The following is an 18,229-nucleotide window of genomic DNA, read 5'->3' on the forward strand; positions in this document are numbered from 1 at the left end:
TGGGCTGGGATCATTTTTAAAAAAAGAGTGCAAAGGAAGCTGTGCTACTGGACCCAAGGCAGGACCAATCACCAGAAAGCAGACTTCATTCATCTAATCTCCAGTTAACCCGGTTAAAATATGGTTGAGAATTAAACCTTAAAACTGACCGAAACAAATCCCCAAATCACTGAAGTGAAAATGTCAAGTCCTCAAATCCAGCATTGAAGGTCTTGTTTCTTTAAATAGATATCCTTCCTATTCCTTATTGAAATCTGAAAGTTTTACAAAATTGGGTAAGCACTGCTGTTTCAGAAGCTTAATGTGTTAAATAGGAAAACGGCATTTCCCGGTTTACGGATATTTACTTTCACTCTAACTTAGATATCTTATTGACTACTGTACAAAAAAACCACCAAATTCTGCAAAGGCACGTTGCTCCTTTTTCTGAGGGGGAGCGGGCCGCGTGGTGCTCGTGTTTGAGTCTCTTCTACTTACTCAGTCTCTTTGCAGCTTCCAGGGCTTCAGAAGCCGTGTCGGCCACATAGAAACGTTGGACAGCCACGCCGCTCTCTTGCATCAGCTTCTTGCTCTGGTACTCTTGCAGATTCAGCCATCTTCTGGGGGTCGAGCAGGTGCCCTGGAAGGAGAGGAGAGGGAGGAGGGCAAGGGTGGTACAGGGGGGGGCAAAACAAAAGTATAAGGATCTCTTAGTGAGGCAAAGATATCTAAAGCAGTGCTACAAAGGGTCCCAACCTCAAGCGTTAAACCATAAAACAATAACACCTGCCTCAAAGTCCACAGGCTACAGACATCCGTTCTCCCCCTCCCACCTCCCACCCAGCCCTCCTCCCTCCCTCCCGCTGTCCTTCTCCTGTAATCAGGCAGGCACCCGGGCCCGCGCTGCAGGACCGCTCTGCAGCCGTTTTGCTCCATCAGCAGACAGAGGCCGTGTCAGCTCCAGCTGTTGTTGCTATTAAAAGGAAATTGGCTTTTTAATGTGACGGAGACACAGAGGCCGTGTTAGAGTTACGACGTCTCCTCGATAGCACGCTCCGCCCTGCGTGCGTGCGTAGAAGTACACACGGGCGCACAAATTCTTGCACCGGGAGGGAAATCTTCAGGGAGTCGTTAAGGAGAGAAAGGCCATTACAGTAAGAGGGAAAACAAGGATTGAGAGGGAAATAATGGTTGGGCATGTAAATGGTTCCACAGTGTGTGTACTTATTTGCTTAAAGGTAACGATACAATAATGACATCAGGGCTGCACTAGAAGGTAAACTGACTTAGCCTTTTATCCACTAACTCTGCTGTGGATAAACGAACACGGCATTAGTTTACTTTAGGAGCTCTGCGTGAACAGAAGGGGCACATCTGCACCTCGTGACCATGATAATCTTGTGCGTTTTAAGACTAGGATGTCGTATGTGTACAGACTGTAAAGCCCTCTGAGGCAAATTTGTAATTTTGGGCTATACAAAATAAAATGAATTGAAGACTACTGAAATATTGCTTGAGGTACATTTTCAATGCCACATCAAGAGGAAAATCCAATGCTCCATCACACCAACTGTGCTTAAGTCTGCACGGTCGATATTCCACTCTTCACCACGGTCATCTTTTAAGAGAAGTATCTGCGGTGGGTTTTGTGGTCAAAAGTGGCAAAAAAAAAAAAATATTGCTTTCCGTCAGGACGAACACGAATTAAAATATAGCAACGGCATCAAGCAGGGCACCACGCCTCGATATTGTATCTGTGCCCTTGGAAACGGACTGAAAACCACAATCGCTGTCTGGTGAAATGATTCGACAAGAGCAAAAGCGGACAAAAGGCTGCACACGGTGGTGCTGTAAATATTTAGATAACCTTATGCCAACACCGTCTGCGTCATAAAGGTGCAGATGTGGCCCATGAATTCACGCAGAGCTCCTAAAGTACGAATGTCCAGCACATTGACAGTGGATGACAAGTTTGCTTGTCAAGTTCAAGTTCACTTTGTTATTTTAATCTTAACTGGATTAGAAAGTACAGACGCAGAACTTCCCAGGAAATTTAAGAGATTACCTTAAAGAAAATACACATATATTATCTAAAACACTGCATATACAAGGAAGGATGACATGCAATGAAGAATAAAGAAAGACGCATTGTAGATGAATTGTGTAAGTCTTCTAAAGTTGCCGTTCACTGCGTCCTCCAGGTGGGGGAAATAACAAGAACACTTTTTGTTTAACATCTCTCCACCACTAAGGGATGAGGAAGTGAATTGTAACCATAACAAACACTGGGGCATGATAGTTATGAGTGATTAAAGTCTAAAGCTTGACATGACCACTTATTGGGGCACAGAACTTTTTTTAAATTTTAAACTGAAAAACAAAACCACAGGATTGTTGATTTACTGCTCATGCCAGAACCAAGGCTCTCCGTGCCACCTAGCGTGCTCTATTAGCACGCGTTCTCCCCCTCTACTCTCCAGAGGGCCTGTCGGGAGACTTCAATGGAGCCAAATGGGTTGTTTTCTAGACGAACCGTACATGTTGATTCAGATTGTTGATCCAGTTATTCTCTCAAGCTACTCCATTCCGTAAGGAGGGGCATCCGCAGGTCACCTCTGCAATATCTTACCGTTCATATGTTCAGGTTATTGCCGTTTGTGCGTGTGCGCGCGGCAGTCGGAGCAATTCTTTAAGGTTGATCCTTCACACCAGCAGATATTGAAGCGACTCTGGGTTGAACAGCATGACAAAATGGATCCGTATGTCTGTCGGGTGACAACTGAAGTGTGTATGTGACGCCATCTTTATTGTTGTGCCTGCCCGTCGACTTTAACGGGACACATGCCACCGCCTAAACACGGCGATTTGCAGGACAAGTTCTCACTGTTCTGTGCACTCATTGGATTGCTGTCAGGTACTTGCAGAGCCCCTGCTCTTAAAATACCCACTTCCCCTCCCATCTAAACTGTTGGCCTGTGGGAGGATGAGCTCTGCTGCCTGGGTGCATGTCTCCATCCGTCGAGTCCACCTCTTGTTCGACCTTTGACTGGAAAATAGCAGATGAGAGCCCGTCACAGGGCCAGGACAGGCACAAGATCACAGCCAGCCGTACAAACTCAGGTACCACAATAGGGATTTGTTTCTGAACCCCCCGCCACCCAAAAAGAAACCATATGAAACAGCAAACTAAGCTCAACGTGCACAAGCTTTGTCAATGTGAGACAAAATTAACATTGAGTATGGCTTCACTTTTATAAATAACAGAATGCTTTTACGAAATTTAGAAGGATGAATCCCCTGCCCACTGCAGGGTGTCACAATTGTATCCAACAATTATTCATAAAATGGCTTAGAAATGTTGATGTGGTCTCGGCACAGAGAGAAAATGAATAAGTCTTAATAGGACAGTTTGATACTGCTGGCACATCACAAGAGATCCAACTGCAAACAGAAGTTACACCAGGTTCGCCAAAGCAAAAAAGGTCCCAGTGAGGTTTAGAGCACAGAAAACCCTCACTGGATAGAGGAACAGTGCAGAGACCCCAAAACATCAGAAAACATTGTTAAACCATTAGCGAACGACAGCAACGAGACCCGGAAGCCACTGCCGGGATCTAAACCAGCTTTTCCAAAAGCTTTTTTGTCAGGGACCCCCTTTGAGGATACGATGGCGTTTTAAGATTGTTCCTTTTTTTTTTACCGTTGTCGGCCAAGGTGTTCCTCCAGGCACCTTGAGCGAAACACAGAGGAACGGAAAGGAACCAGAGAAGGTTTCGGCGGCTTCCAGACTCAGAGACAGCCTGTAACTAAGACGCCACCCCATAAACAACCATGGTGCATCTTTACTCTCATTTAACCGTCTGCCAAATAGCTGTACCTTGTCATAATAATGTGTTAGTAATCATATAAACTTGATCAAAATAATGATATTTGAAAGGTGGAAAGAAGGAAAAAAAGGATAAGAAAGTTTGCTGCAGTGTCATCATTTAGAATATTTCTGAACATGGTTCATTATTTAAGCTGTTGTTCATGCATGCATAGCTTCAATTATTAACTGAAGGGAACACAACTTTTGTTTGCATGTTGCCTTCATCTCCCATCTGCCACTTCAAACTTTATGTTGTTAGTACATAACCACAGAGATATGAAGACCGTCAGCAGCAGAGTGTGTTGTGCACATCAAATCCAAACAATTATTCTCAATCTGCAATATTAATGCATAAAAGGTACACTGCAACTCTAAGATATATTTTACTGTCACCTATGAATTTGCAATTGTCCCCTAAGTGTTGTAATATCATCATGTTTTAATGTTGTTACATTCATATTTCCAAGATCCTTGCTGTTAATTCATATTGTGAGTATCAAAGCTTAATGTTCCACATCAACAATTGAGCGCCCTAACTAACAAATCAAAGCCAATTTGCCACACTAGACTTGATGATGTTTAATATTCCATGATAACTAGAACGATAACTCCAGAGTCTGAATATTTTTAATCAGCATAATAAGAGGCATGTCGTTTATTTACAATGTTCAAAGTGCATAAAATTGCAATTGGATGAGAATTAACCATATTTTTTTAATGTTGAGGTTATATTTCTAGATGGAAAGCAAAGCAACATGGACGATAATAATATTCAAGAAATAAAGTATTGTTCTTTGTGGTCTGGTGATTATGGTGATTTACGATTTGGTTGTGACACCCGAAAATTCTTTTTTTCTCTTTTTGCCTTGCATTTTTGACGTGGGCAGGTATTCTTGAAAACTTTAGTAGTACTAATAATACATCATAATTAAAAAGTGAGGCTTGGTATTACTCCAGCTGCTAGCATCTGTCCTGGCAATGCTGATATACAACTTGCGTGCAGGCACATCTGGCTCGACACTGTCTAAGTGTGTAAGCACCTTGACAAAGAAAGCTGGCGGCATTCTTGTTGCTTTACCTGGCAATATATTCTATAAGAGACGCTCTCATTATTTATAAAAATAGAACTTAACCCATGAAACAACCCAACACGCTTCTCTAGAGGAAGTCGTCCTCCGAAAAAGAAATCATTGAAAGTATAGATGTTCTATAAAGTGGGAGGAGATATTTCAGGCTTCCAGGGAAACAAAGAAAAAAAGTCCTTTCCCAAGGCGGCTGAAGTAATATTGTCAGAAAAATGACGAATGCCTGCGTTAGAAAGTCTCTGGATGTGGAGCGTTGTGGTGGAGAAGCTGCGCTGTGTTTGATTCAGGCTGGAGACATTTGGGTCAGATCTTTCCTCGTCTCACTGACCGTTGTAAAGGGCGGGAACGTCGGACCCTAAACCGCATTCAGCAGCACGGCCTTCCATCACATGTACATCTCATTAAATAGGAATTCGGTAGAATGACATTACACTGCAGGTATCACATGTGCCGCCCACAACGAGGAAAACACTAATGCACAGCCTGAGCACAATCACTAGAGGCTTCCATGTAGGATTTCATTTGAGTTCTGGAGGGAATGTGCTTTATATTCTTTTGGAATATTTCAGGAAGCAGTGCGCTTTAGCACAATGTTTATAACGGGTTAATAACAGCTAGATGGCTATAACAATGTGGGATGCAGCTTAATGGAGCAGATTTCAGATGGTTTGTATTTGACGATTAATGGATTATGTTCATTCATGGTAGTAAACAGTATCTGTATGAGAAATGCTCCTCAAGTCTGAAGAAATACATATTTACATTTTCTTAGGTCCTCTTATGTTAATTTAAATCAACTCCTGTTAATTTAAGAAGGCCCAGAAGATACTTGCTGTAAAGGAACCCTGTGATTCTATGATAGAAAGTTAAAACAAGTCATTTAATATGGATTATACCCGTGTGTGACTTATAGAAATCATGAAAAAAACATCACTCCTTCTCCCCTTCAACTAATCATGAGCATCAGTCAACTCTTGAAGTGCTCAATGCTATCAGATAGTGAAGTGAATATACAGCTGAGGATTTCACAAGGAAGAGTTCTACATGTATGCTCTAGTCTAGAAAGCAGTGCACTAGGTGGCAAAAGGCAGTATATCAGCAAGGCAGGCGTACAGCTGGCCTGCAGTCCTCAGAGGCCCCCACTCTACTGTAATTATCATCATCACTCTGGAGACCATCCTTTATACATCAATACTGCTCTACTTGCTCTTAATAGACACACACACACACACACACACACACACACACACACACACACAGGACAACATGGGATGTGCAGTGAAGACACAATACGGCACAAACAAAGTTGTGCGCTCTGAAATGGGCCCTAGATGGCATAAATATTCAGAGCAAACTCCTCTACACACAAAAGCACTCAAGACCTTTCTCATGAGGGCATGGGAGTGACAGGAAGTGGAGCGCAGTGGCGAGAGAATCGCAGCGCTGACAATGATAAACAACTATATTCTCTATTAATATATGGAGATTATGAGGAACGAGGCAACATGCCCGTTTTAGGAGCCGGCCTCTGTATATGAATAACAGGGGGATTTTACAGTAACATAAATGACATACTACCAAAATAGAAAGAAACTGCCAGGTGCAAATTGTAAATGCAAGCCGTCACATTAGGAATGAATCCATAAGCAGCCTTTATAGTCACATGAATCTCCAGCAGGTAAAAACATGCCATCACTAAACCCATGAAGACATGTGGTATTAATGTGACACCACTCCAATAACAGCCCGGTCATATTCTCCATCTCCACTGTGTTTTACACCCTCACAACCGCATCAGCATTCAGAGCAAGAAGCAATAAGCTCTACAGCTAAACTCCAATGAGGCAGAGGAGAAATAAGAACTTTTTCTGTGAAAGCATGTTGCCTTCAGCAGGCAGCAGGAGTCCTGACATTCAGAGTGATCACAAAATGTCACGCTAATACACCTTGGCTGGAGTGGTTACTAACTATTTGTCCTCCCTTTCTCCTTAGGGAAATTTTGTTTAAAAGCCCAAACAACAAAAGTGCAGGTCTCAGTAAAAACGTAACTGGGATTTTGATTGCTTTGATTAAAAAGGTAATTTACAGAGAGGTGCACATACACACAGGAACATGGGTGTATATAGGCTGTTCAATAGAATTTATGCAACCTACAGTACCAGTCAAAAAAATAGGAAATGTTTAAAAATGTCATCTTATGAGTAAATTTACTCGGATAATTTGTATTTTTAAAAACACAAAGTACCACTATCAATTGTCTTCCAAATTCCATTACACTTTTGAGATGATCTCTTGACCCAAAAGGATTCAGGAAACAATAGAAACCCTTGTGCAAGAAGAAGAAAACGAAACCTGCATCGCAAGCATATCGGACCACAAACTGTGGTGAAAAAAAGTGCAAAACAACCCTAAAAGACTAAACGCAGACGGACGCAATTTTATACCATAGAAAGAAAAGAATGTCCCCACTCGTCTCCATGGAGCACCCAGAGGGGCTGTGCCCTCACACGGAGACACCGAGAGGGGACACACACACACACACACACACACACACACACACACACACACACACAGCTGCATTAGATTGCAGAGTCCTCGTCTCCGCTGTGCACACCCGCGAGTGGCACTGAAGGACAAAATCACGGCGTGGTCGACTACACCTCTTCAGCTGGTGCATGTGGTATTGCGGCAATGCGGCGCGCAGCATCAGGACTTCTCCTGAGAGGCCCGCGAGTGTGCAGCCTCGTGTTCAGTTGAGAGCCGCATGCACAATGTCACGCTGAACTTGTCGTGAGAAGAAGTGCCATCGGAGTGAGGGGACGTCTGATCGCGACACTTGCCAAAGTCATTTCGAGACACGCGGGCCACTTCCTCTGCCGTTCGCCCTTCTGTTAAACTCGAGGAGTCAATATCCCAGGGCTAGATGAAAGCCCTTGTCGTTATCGCTATGGAGGGGAGAGGAACAATGTCAAAAAGTCAAAGTCTGACATGCTAGTTCTGCTTCCGCCGCAAATTTATTAGGGCCATAAGACTTAATTTACAGGGGAAGCAGGCAATCACCTTTGATCAGACCCATAAACAGCAGCCAGTCGACGCTGCGCTGATCGTTAATCCGCCACTCAAATGCAAAAGGGTCAAAGGACGCATTTGTTTCTGGAAGTGAAGCCTGACCGGATCCGGCGGGCCGGCAGGGAGGGAGGCTGCCGAGACAGTTGGTAACACCGACGGGAAATGATCTCTGAAAACAGGCTATTTATCAAACTGTGGCTCCAACCATCCAGGCCACGCTGCCTTTTATCAATGCATACATTCTAACGCCAATTAATGAAGACGTCTAATCGTTACACATAAGATGACAAGATAACGGCAATGATTACTCGGCATGTAATTGTGCATACGAAAGCCGATTTGTGATGACTATTGATAAGGAGTTAAAGCCCTCAAATGATGGAGATCTTAATTCCACCTCTTACGCAGTGTAAGAACAGGGACACAAATCAACAAACACAGAGGCCTCCATACAGTTTAAATGAGTATTTCATTGACACAAATTACTTTTCCTCAATAGTAGTGAACAGAATGTCTTTCGGGCTCCGAATTGTTAGGTTGACAAAACAGGGCATTTGAAGACATCACTCTGTGCATTTAGCACTATTTACTGTCCTTATATAGACAATTTATTTGATTGAGAAAAAGATATAGATCCATCTCTGATGAAAAAAGCCATTACGTGCGGCTCTAACGACACGTACGCAAACCAGTACAGTCCGGTCCATTTTCAGGACGTGTTTTCTTGCTACAGAGCTGCGCTCTGCTGAATGAACTACGTAGGAGAGGTGTTAGAACGACGGCTCTGATTGATGATATGAGAGACACATGCAAAGTGATTTCCGCTGGTTGGGATCATCAATACCTTTATAGGACATCTGGACCAGAGCCTCCATTACTCACGTCTCCTCGGGATAACAATAAGAGAAAGAATAACCCCGTGGAGTTTATAAATGGTACGAGTTTATGGATTATGTGAACAGTTTATTATTTATGCATAAAGATAAAGCCTTACGTAGAGCTTCATTAAGAAAGTAAACAATGGGGATTCAGAATCTACCTTAGGCATCATCATTAAGTCCAGCCAAATGGACTGATGTTAATGTGTGAGTCCAGGGCCGATGCCGAGTGTTCTGTTGCTTCTTAGGCACAAAAAGCACAAGCATCACAAAAACATGGGGCAGAGAAGACAACAGAGTCCATACTCGGCCCACTCTGCCCACTACTTTGTTCCGAAGGGATGTGGCTCAACGACTTGTGGATGGATTGCGACCTTTAGTGAAATGTTGAACCGAGACACAGACAAGCGGTGTCTCCTGAGGCTGCACATGTATTACTTCGGCTCTCCCAATCCGTCGGCCGACGAACGCAGCCCTCCAGTCGGTGAGTTGGCGGACACGTCGGATGTATGCTTTGCGGCCCAGCATATCCCATGATGCATTGCGTGGTGATACAGATTTGATTTTATTCACGATGGAGACAGGTGAGCAGCAGCAGGGGAAGCATAAATTCACTTTTAAAAGGTATAATAGCATTCACTCAAATATCTATCAATAGAAATGTTATAATAATAACAACACATAAATAAATAAATATTTATTTATTTACTTAATAAAATTGGTTAAGCTAGGTAAAGTTGCTAACCAATGTCGTGTTTTTAAATACACATAAGACAAATAAGAACAAACTTCTCTTAGTTGAAAATATATGGATAAATTGTAAGTTAAATCAACTTTATATATATCCCAGTCAGACCAAAGAGATATACAATTTTTTTTCCTCCAGGATTCCATTTGAAGATTGCATTAACAATGATGAATATCTTCTTATACTCTATACAATAAAATATAAACTATAACTAGGTGATGGTTCTCAGGAGGTTATGTTAGCGTATGTTAAGTATTGTTTGTGAAGTGCAGCCTCACAGAGTTGCCGGTGTGAGAAGAGGAAAGTCTTTATTTGTTGGTCTTGTTTCTTAAAAAGAAACTGTTTAGTGATGTGTGGCAGTAACTTACTATATTTTCAGTACACATTAAACCTTTTAGAACAATAATGGGAGCTTTTGGTGTGAAAAGGAACTAGAATGGAAGCACTTGATGAGATGGAGCGGACACAAAGCAGTGCATTTTGGTCTAAACCAGCCACTGAACCACTGCAGCGTTGAATATTTCCTATTACACATTACAGAGTCTTATCCCCAGATGTCTGGTGAGGTTAAAATCCTCATTACTTGTCATGGTCAGACCCTAACCCCTTTGAAATGACACAGCCTTATTAGTGACAAAAAATTACTGCAGAGTTAATTAACCAGAATGCTCCTTAAGGGGCATTATCAAATGTTTAAGAAATTAACAGATGGCCAGTTCACCAACTCTATGTAATTGATTTGTTCCCATTCAGGTTATGAACCCGTGTCTTTTTCCACATCCATTTAGCTAACCATCCGGGAAGAATTGAAAAGGGGAACTTTGTGGCGTCCACGGGCAGGCGGACTCAAAGGGAGCTGTGCTATCGGAGCACCATCGAAGTCATTCTCAGGCTCATTGCGCGTGGATGTTTTTTTGCTAATAATGTGGCAGTTTTCTACTTGCAATTCATACAGGCCGCCTCGTATTTGGACAAGCAGTACGTGGCGAGCCGTGAGCGGCGACGCGCGGGGGGGAAAAATGGAAATGGAGGACGCAAAGAAGCAGAGTTGATGTGGATTTTCTGCATAAGCAGGCCGGTGTGAATCAGAGGCATATTTCCAGCCGCGTAACAAGAGCACGCCTCATGAAGCATTAGTAGGCTAATTCGGAGGGCCAACTAACCTGGTCTCCATTTAATTACTCAAGTATTGATGGCAGAAGTTCCCCCTCGGTCCTCGGCTTTGGCGCCGGAGATTTGGATGGGAATCGGTGGCAGAGATTTGTGCGGAGGGATTACTGGTTAACCCAAAGGCCACTATGACAGCAGGATAATGCTTTTAGCCTAAATACATTCATGGATACATCCATGGATGGATGGATGGACGTTTGCTAAAACGTGTGTGTCTCAAACCAAAATATGGTCAAACACAACACCTATGACTGTTCAAAAGCCGGTACACTGCCCCACCCTAACCCCCACCCTTTCCCCGGCTCCAAAGAGAAGACAGCGAGTGAGTTAGTTGTATATGCACAGTCAATATGTAATGAAAATATAAGGTATTCTACCTATTCAAAGCACTTATGTCTTTTCCCCACGCAGTTCCGCCCGAAATGCGCAAATATGTCTGTGCGGACCATCTCTCCCATCGGTCGGCCGAACTAGGGGAAACCCTGAAAGCGAAGGTTGTGCCATTTGAGTACTGAGGAAAAAGATGACACGTGCCTGTAACAGAGCTGGTAACAGAACAGAGGTGCAGAGACGGGGGCGAGAGCAGCGGCGCGTGGCTGCAGGATTTAGATCAGCGAGACAGATTTGCATCATTGGCAGGTCTTTAGGCAGGGCAGGTCTAATCTCCTGTAGACAGGCTTAAGAAAAGGAAAAAAACTGACTGTTGTGTCTCCACGGAGAGGGATTTCAGTAATTAGCATAGCTAATAAGAGATGGGTACACAGTCACACTCAAAAGGTGTTTGAGTCAAAAGGGGCAGATAACGCAGTCGTGAGGAGAAGGCCGTGCAACTATGTCAAAGTTTACCTCTATTTACAAGTGCATGACCATGCATGACCTTGGCTGCAGAAATGTAGCATGGAGCTTCATTGAACAATGGCTAACATGAGTCATGTGCATCCATCGAAAAAAGGCAAGCAAAGCTTTCACGTTACACCTTTGCTTTCATTTCTGTGGCAACTATCAGTAGTATTACAACTGCCAACAGTTGTAGAGATTTACTCACATTAGTGAGGGCAACTTTTTAAAAATTACAATACATTCACAGGGCCCTCGGCAAACTCAATTATAAAATCCAAATCACACTTATTATTAGTTTGAAGGCCTAATTTTAAAAGATGATGGATGAGCTGGTTTGACAGCTGAACGTAATTTCCAACATAATACTCTTAATAAATTGCGGCTGTCGGTAATCTCGGACATTGTTTACGCATGTTGTCAACTCATTTTCGGCATCACTTCTACCTCGTTATCGGCACTCAAACAACAGCACAAGTTAAGCTAATAGCGGTGCGCTTGCTCGTTGCATTCCCCTATTCGTAGGGCTGCCCATGTCTCCTAATGACTGCAGCCCTTCTAAATTATTGAAAAAGCCTAAGCACCTCACCGGCTACAGAAATGGCTATTAACCTTGGTGAAGCGATATTCAAATCCAGTTAGAGCCAACTTCGTCCTCCGGTATTCCGTGCGGGGAGGAAATGTAAATGTGTTCTTGCTGAGACAGATGGGAAAGCCGCCCACCGTTTGAAGTTCCAGCAAAAGAAGCCGTTGCAAGCGGAGGGGGCCTCCACCCGCCTCCGGTAAGATATTCAGTACACTCCCATTGAGCCACCTCCCGTCCCAGTCTGTTCCCTTCAAACCACGCTGGGCTTTCGACACTGTTCGGTTATTGCAAAGCAGGAGCACCTTTGCGAGAAGCAGAAACTTAGCGAGCGTTTACAAATTCACCGCTGTGCAGCGACAGTGAAAAACAGCCAGAGGATTATCTCGCAGCGCAGACAAGAATTCAGGAGATGTGATTCATGAGAGAGAGAGAAAAAGAGAGGGAGGGGGAAAAACCTTCCACTTCAAGATTTAAGATTAAGAGCATCCTGGAGCCGAGCCGTCTAAATATTGGGATGTCCTTTGCATTGTTGTTGACAAATCATAGCAAATTGAATTCCTCGGCTTAGCTGACATACTGTCAAAGCTGATTTGATTCTGTTGCAGATACCCAGCTGTCAATCAGCTCAGGCTTCGATAATGTGCTATAAACCAGAGAGAATCCCTGATCATAACGCTTATCCCCTGGCCCTAGAGAGAGAGGTGCGAGTAATAGAAGAGGAGGTACAGCAGCCCGTAAATGTGAGATTTGTACATTTGCAAAAGTTGTGTGTATGTGTGTGTAGTAAGCATGTCATGTAGAAATGACAAACAGCCATGCCGCTAGGCTATTTCTCGTAAATATAGCAGATAGATTTTGAAATGTTATCCCTCCGTGGGTATATGGAATTGACACCACCAATTCCCAAAGAATGCCTTTGAAAACATAGGATTAATTCAACATAACTATTAACGTTTCCATTATCCTTATCATTTCTACATGAATCTCTTTTAAACTACAGCCTTAATAAAGTCTTAATTTGATACCTGAAATTACCTTTCAACCTAACTGCATCCCCCTTTGCCTCCCTTTGGTGTTGGAGATTGTTTCCACTCTATGCGCTTCATTGGATGTTGCGTTTCAGGGGTGAAAATAAGTATGGGATTATTTCCTGACCTTTCTTATGTTAGTTATTCATTTATTGGCATAGTAAACAATATACATCAATGTGTACCATGTTGGAACCAAAGTAGCACCTCCCTCCCCCTCCGCAACCCTAAGAACAACACAAGTATCTCTTCCTGCATGATGCTTTGTGTCTCTCTTTGGGTCTGTAATTGTTGTTCAGACAAGTCAAACAAGCCAGTTTTGGGAAGTTGCTACAAGCATTTATTTTCCCTATTCAATCAGTGGGAGCTGCATCCTGGTGACAATGTATATTGTGGCCTGCTGTGGATTTATACTGTGGCCTGCTGTGGATGTCCCATTCGGACAGGGAGAATCACAATGAAGAAATGTTTCAATTTATTGGCATTCAGCATGTAAATCCTGAGTTTCATGTAAACAGATGTGCTCCATGCACACCGGCTGGGACTCAATGTCAAAGCTGTTCCAATTGTCGAAGCAAGACAAGCAAAGCAAACAAGAAAAAAAATGAAATGCTGATTAGATTAGAAGCAAGAAATGTTCCTACTTCTAAACTACCCTACAAGTCTGCACTGTAGTTACAAACATTCATAGACCCAATTTCAATCATACGAGTTCTGTTTCATGTTGTTAATCAATAATTTGGCCTGATGCTGCAAAAAAGCTGACAATGCAACTGACAACTGTAATCATTCGCCAGTGTGTACGTGTACATAGACAAGCCGAATGGAATGAATGCTGTTGTCATCCCGCAAACAGACACTGGAGGTTCAAAGGGCAAAAGAGAACCTTTTGACTGTGGTCTTATCCGCAGTTAGAGAACTTTGTCCTGGTAGCAGCGTTCAGGTATGTCGCCATAGTTGTCTTTACAACTAAGGGAACATTAATATGCTGTTAATAACGAAACAAAGGCTCAAATGACTAATAAGACAAATACATAATTCAAATGGAAAGACTGACGAAAAACGTGCGCGCGCACATACGTACACACACACACACACACACACACACACACACACACACACACACACTGCCAATGGTGACCGTTATATGCTGTACTTTTGTAACATTAGAGAGAAGTAAAGTTTTCCTCAGAAAAAGCTCGTGTCCGTTTGAGGGACAGCAGTCTGTACATGACTTGGCGAAGGGAGCAGCTACACACAGGCACACTGTTCAACTTCGACCTCAGTCGGTCCTTTCTGCTCAGAGATGCTAGCCTGCTAGCCACGTAGCTCTACAAACAGCTCCTCGCGCAGCTGACAACGGACAAGAGACGGCAGAAACCCCCCGAGCGACGTGAGCCCCGCTGCGTCCGCGACGTGAGCTGGGACAGTACCTTGAGTTTGTCCAGAAGGAAACGCTTTGAGGTCGCTGTTCTCAGTCCTCTTGCTGCAGCCTGGGATGCCATGGAAGCCGCCATGTTGACACTGAAGACCGGAAAGAGATGATGAAGAGATGAGCGCGTGTGAGTGTACGCAGAGCCGTTCATAGGTTATCTGCCAGATGGGGGGCGGGGCTTGAGAGGTGCGCACGCCCATGTGTTCATGTAACAATACAGCTGGAGAAGAGTTTTAAATACAACAAGTCAGTTGTCAGCCAACACAAAAACATGAAATGGTCGCTGCTTTTCTATTACAAGACTATTGTTTTTTAATGTTCTTGGATTTCTTTCTTTGTTGTACATTGTTATTTGTCATTTTTATGATGCAGATGTAGGAAAGAAAAATGTTGTCTCACAGTACAGATATTATCAAGGTCATGTCGCAGTCATCAGTGGGCTTTATGGGCTTTAATACCTTCTAAAATAGGGTTTATGCATCGATCTGTTTCTCTGTGGACAGATTTTGTCAGCACAATATTGTTACCATCTTGTAGTAAGTATTTTAGCTGATGTTTAGTTCAAAGATCACTGTGCTCCAACTAGTCCAAGAAATAGGGGACCAAATGTTATGTCATTAAACAACCTAGACATACAAACTACATACCTTCAGCATCCATATTATATAAGGTTGGCCTAAAAAAGGACGTTACTGAGCAATTTCCAAAAGAGAATTGCCTGCCATTTAAACGTTCCAAAAATGAAAATTCTTGCTGTATATCTCCAAATGTCAAAAGATAGCGAACCCAAGTCTCACCATGACTTTTCCTATGTTATTCCTTAAAGTCTTTTTTGTCATAATGCAGTATTTTTGGTTAACTTTTTGTTATTTTTGTCAATCCTCAAGAGGTCAATAATGGTTTGACCAAATCTGTATTACAAATGGTATCAACCCAAAAATGGCTGCATATAATAATAACAGAGGACGTGGATGGCTGTCATATACATCAATCACGATGTTCCACAGCTTTATTCATTCTAGACTCATAACATTTGATATAGCCAGAACCAAAACACAATGTTTAGAGATCATGTCTGGAGAAACTTGACATATAGTGTTGAGCTGCATTTCAGATTAATATTCAGGAATGCAGCTTTCAGATAAGAAAACTAATTAGTTATTTATAATAAAGGGTGCATTTAAAAATATTCTAATTGTAGTGATCATTTGAGATTTTACACAAATAGGTTATCTGTATATTTAAATATTTATTTGAACATTAATTTCTGCTACATTTTTTTAACTTAAATTATTTGACAGATTTAGATAAACGATGAAAAAAAAAACACATAACACACGAAACACATAAGAGACAATCATCTTCAGTCATCTTTTAAGTCAGGATAGGATATTATTGATCCCCAAGGAGGAATATGCTAACCACCTAACTAGCAGTATATGAATCATGATTGAGGAATATTAATTCATCAATAATTATATTACAATGATATGGTGTTCAGTATATCATTCTGATATGGGCCATTCTATATTATTAATACTTACTAACTTAATATATTTTCATGCTAGTACTTTTGTACTTTTAAGTAAAATTTGACTTTAACCTGTGACTGAGCATTTCCAAACCGTATCATATTAGTATTTTAGTACACAATCTGACTTTTTCCAACCAGTTTGTAGTGTTAGGGATTTAAGCAAGAAGTGCAACCCTAGTGGTAGAAATTATAATACATGTAGTAATGTTTAGTGATAGAATTGTAGTTTGTGTGTTGTTAGATATTAGTTATTACATTAGCATGTTAGATGAAATAATTGCAAAATGAATCAAAAACAATTTATAGTCATTAAAGTAATTTAATTACTGTACACATTAACATCCTAGGGACTGATGCTAATTGCCGTCCTTTACGGATTTCTTCCAATTTTCTCCCCTAAGAGTTTTTTCTCCTGTCAGGTAGTGAATGATGTACGACATAATTTCTTGATCAGAGGTTCAGAACCCAACTGTAGTCAATTTTGAGTTTTGCCTATTGTCTAAACAACATTAAGTGAAATTCCTAAAAAAAAAATAATAATAATTCATTACTCCAATAACTGATTCATTCAGGATTCGGGATAGAGATTTAAAATTTCTAATTTTCCTGATTCTTAATCACGACATTAGTTAACGCTGAAAGCCCCACATTGATTTTGAATGCCTGAGCCACTCCAGCTCCATCCAGTGTGTGACCTTGAGAGCGCGACAAACAATCACTTTGCCCAGCTGAGAGGTAGTGGTAGGCAGTTGAATGAGGGCGTGTGGGATGTGTGAGCAGATCTTGTCTGAATAGCTAAATAGCCCTCTCACACAGCCCTCCAGAGCCCTCATTACATGCCGCATCTTGAAAGGGCAGAGAGGGCAAACCGATCATAAAGAGCAGTGATTATGACAGAAGGAGAGAGAGGGAGGGGGGTGGGGGGGATGAGATACTCACTTAGAAACCATCAGTGTCAGCAGGCTAGGGAGGACAAGGCGGAGGAGGCGATGATGATGAACTGCTACAACCAAGAGATCCTTTTACTATTGTCCAAAAAACCCCAAATCTACGTTCTGAAACCATGACAAACTTTTGAAATGTGCAAATGTAAGCCACTTTAATGTCAACTGGAAGGGAATCCATCTCATGTTTATTTGATACTTTTGCTCTCGACCCTTTCTTTTGCGTGAGAGCTTTTGATAGTCAGTGATCCATATTCCGCACAGTGAGATAGTCTTTGACGGGTAAAAGCACAAATGAAGGGAAAAGTGCTGCACTGGCGTCAACAAATCCTTCCGAATGCATGAATATATGTCTTTGTGTGTCAGTGAAGAGTGGCGCTCAACTCCAGTCTAAATATTCACTGAAAAGACAAGCAGAATGACAAAATTATTATTTACTTGAACAATTTCCGGCGTATTTTCTTCTTTGTCTCACTAGGGACATTTTCTCTTCTCAAGGGGATTCATATTCAGACAGGACCTTCAGAATATAAATGGCCCTTACTAATGCAATTAAACTTTCCTTATTTGAGGTATTTTCCTGTTGAAACAAAAACGGTGTCTTTTGCCTGTGATAGTAAGCATGCAATTATTCTTCCAGTATACAAAGCAACTAGTGCAGGCATTTGTGTTTTGACCGATAGGAGATAATAGCACATTGAAATCCAAAATCTGTCTGTCTATGTATTTATACCGTCTCATGAAATAAAGTCAGGGTTGCAACTCAGAAAAATGCTCTTTTACAGAATAACTAAAATATGAAGAAAAAGATGGTCCATTCTGCAAAACAAAAGCTATTTATATATTTAGCACCTGCTTTAAGGGTTTATACAATGTGTCACACTAATCTTTAAGATCTTCATACATCAACTGGGGTATAATATATGATATATTACGCTATAAGGGACATGTTTTTAACACTGAATAAGGCATAAATCTATTAGTAATAATTAAGTGTAACAAAAGAGAATTTAACTGAAAACCCAACGCGTGTCTATATCTTATTGCTGAAACTGTGAAAAGTCACCA

The 18,229-nt window shown here is 41.9% G+C and overlaps 1 protein-coding gene across 2 annotated transcripts in view; it reads right to left on the minus strand.

Annotated features, from left to right (window-relative positions):
* The window catches only part of suclg2 (succinate-CoA ligase GDP-forming subunit beta), a 67,717-nt gene extending 52,690 nt beyond the window's left edge, over positions 1-15,027 (minus strand). Inside the window, exons 1-2 of one of the 2 annotated variants that reach the window (XM_040204051.2) lie at positions 14,682-15,027; positions 478-619 (exon numbers count right to left, since the gene is read on the minus strand). In XM_040204051.2, the coding sequence (XP_040059985.2) occupies positions 478-619; positions 14,682-14,834 (295 nt within the window). In that variant the 5' untranslated portion in view covers positions 14,835-15,027. The remainder of the gene's footprint in view (positions 1-477; positions 620-14,681) is intronic. The other variant, XM_040204052.2, reaches the window with a different exon arrangement.
* Between the last annotated feature and the right edge of the window lie 3,202 nt (positions 15,028-18,229).

Source organism: Gasterosteus aculeatus, chromosome 17 (assembly GCF_964276395.1).
Source record: "Gasterosteus aculeatus chromosome 17, fGasAcu3.hap1.1, whole genome shotgun sequence".
Classification (NCBI taxonomy): domain Eukaryota; kingdom Metazoa; phylum Chordata; class Actinopteri; order Perciformes; family Gasterosteidae; genus Gasterosteus; species Gasterosteus aculeatus.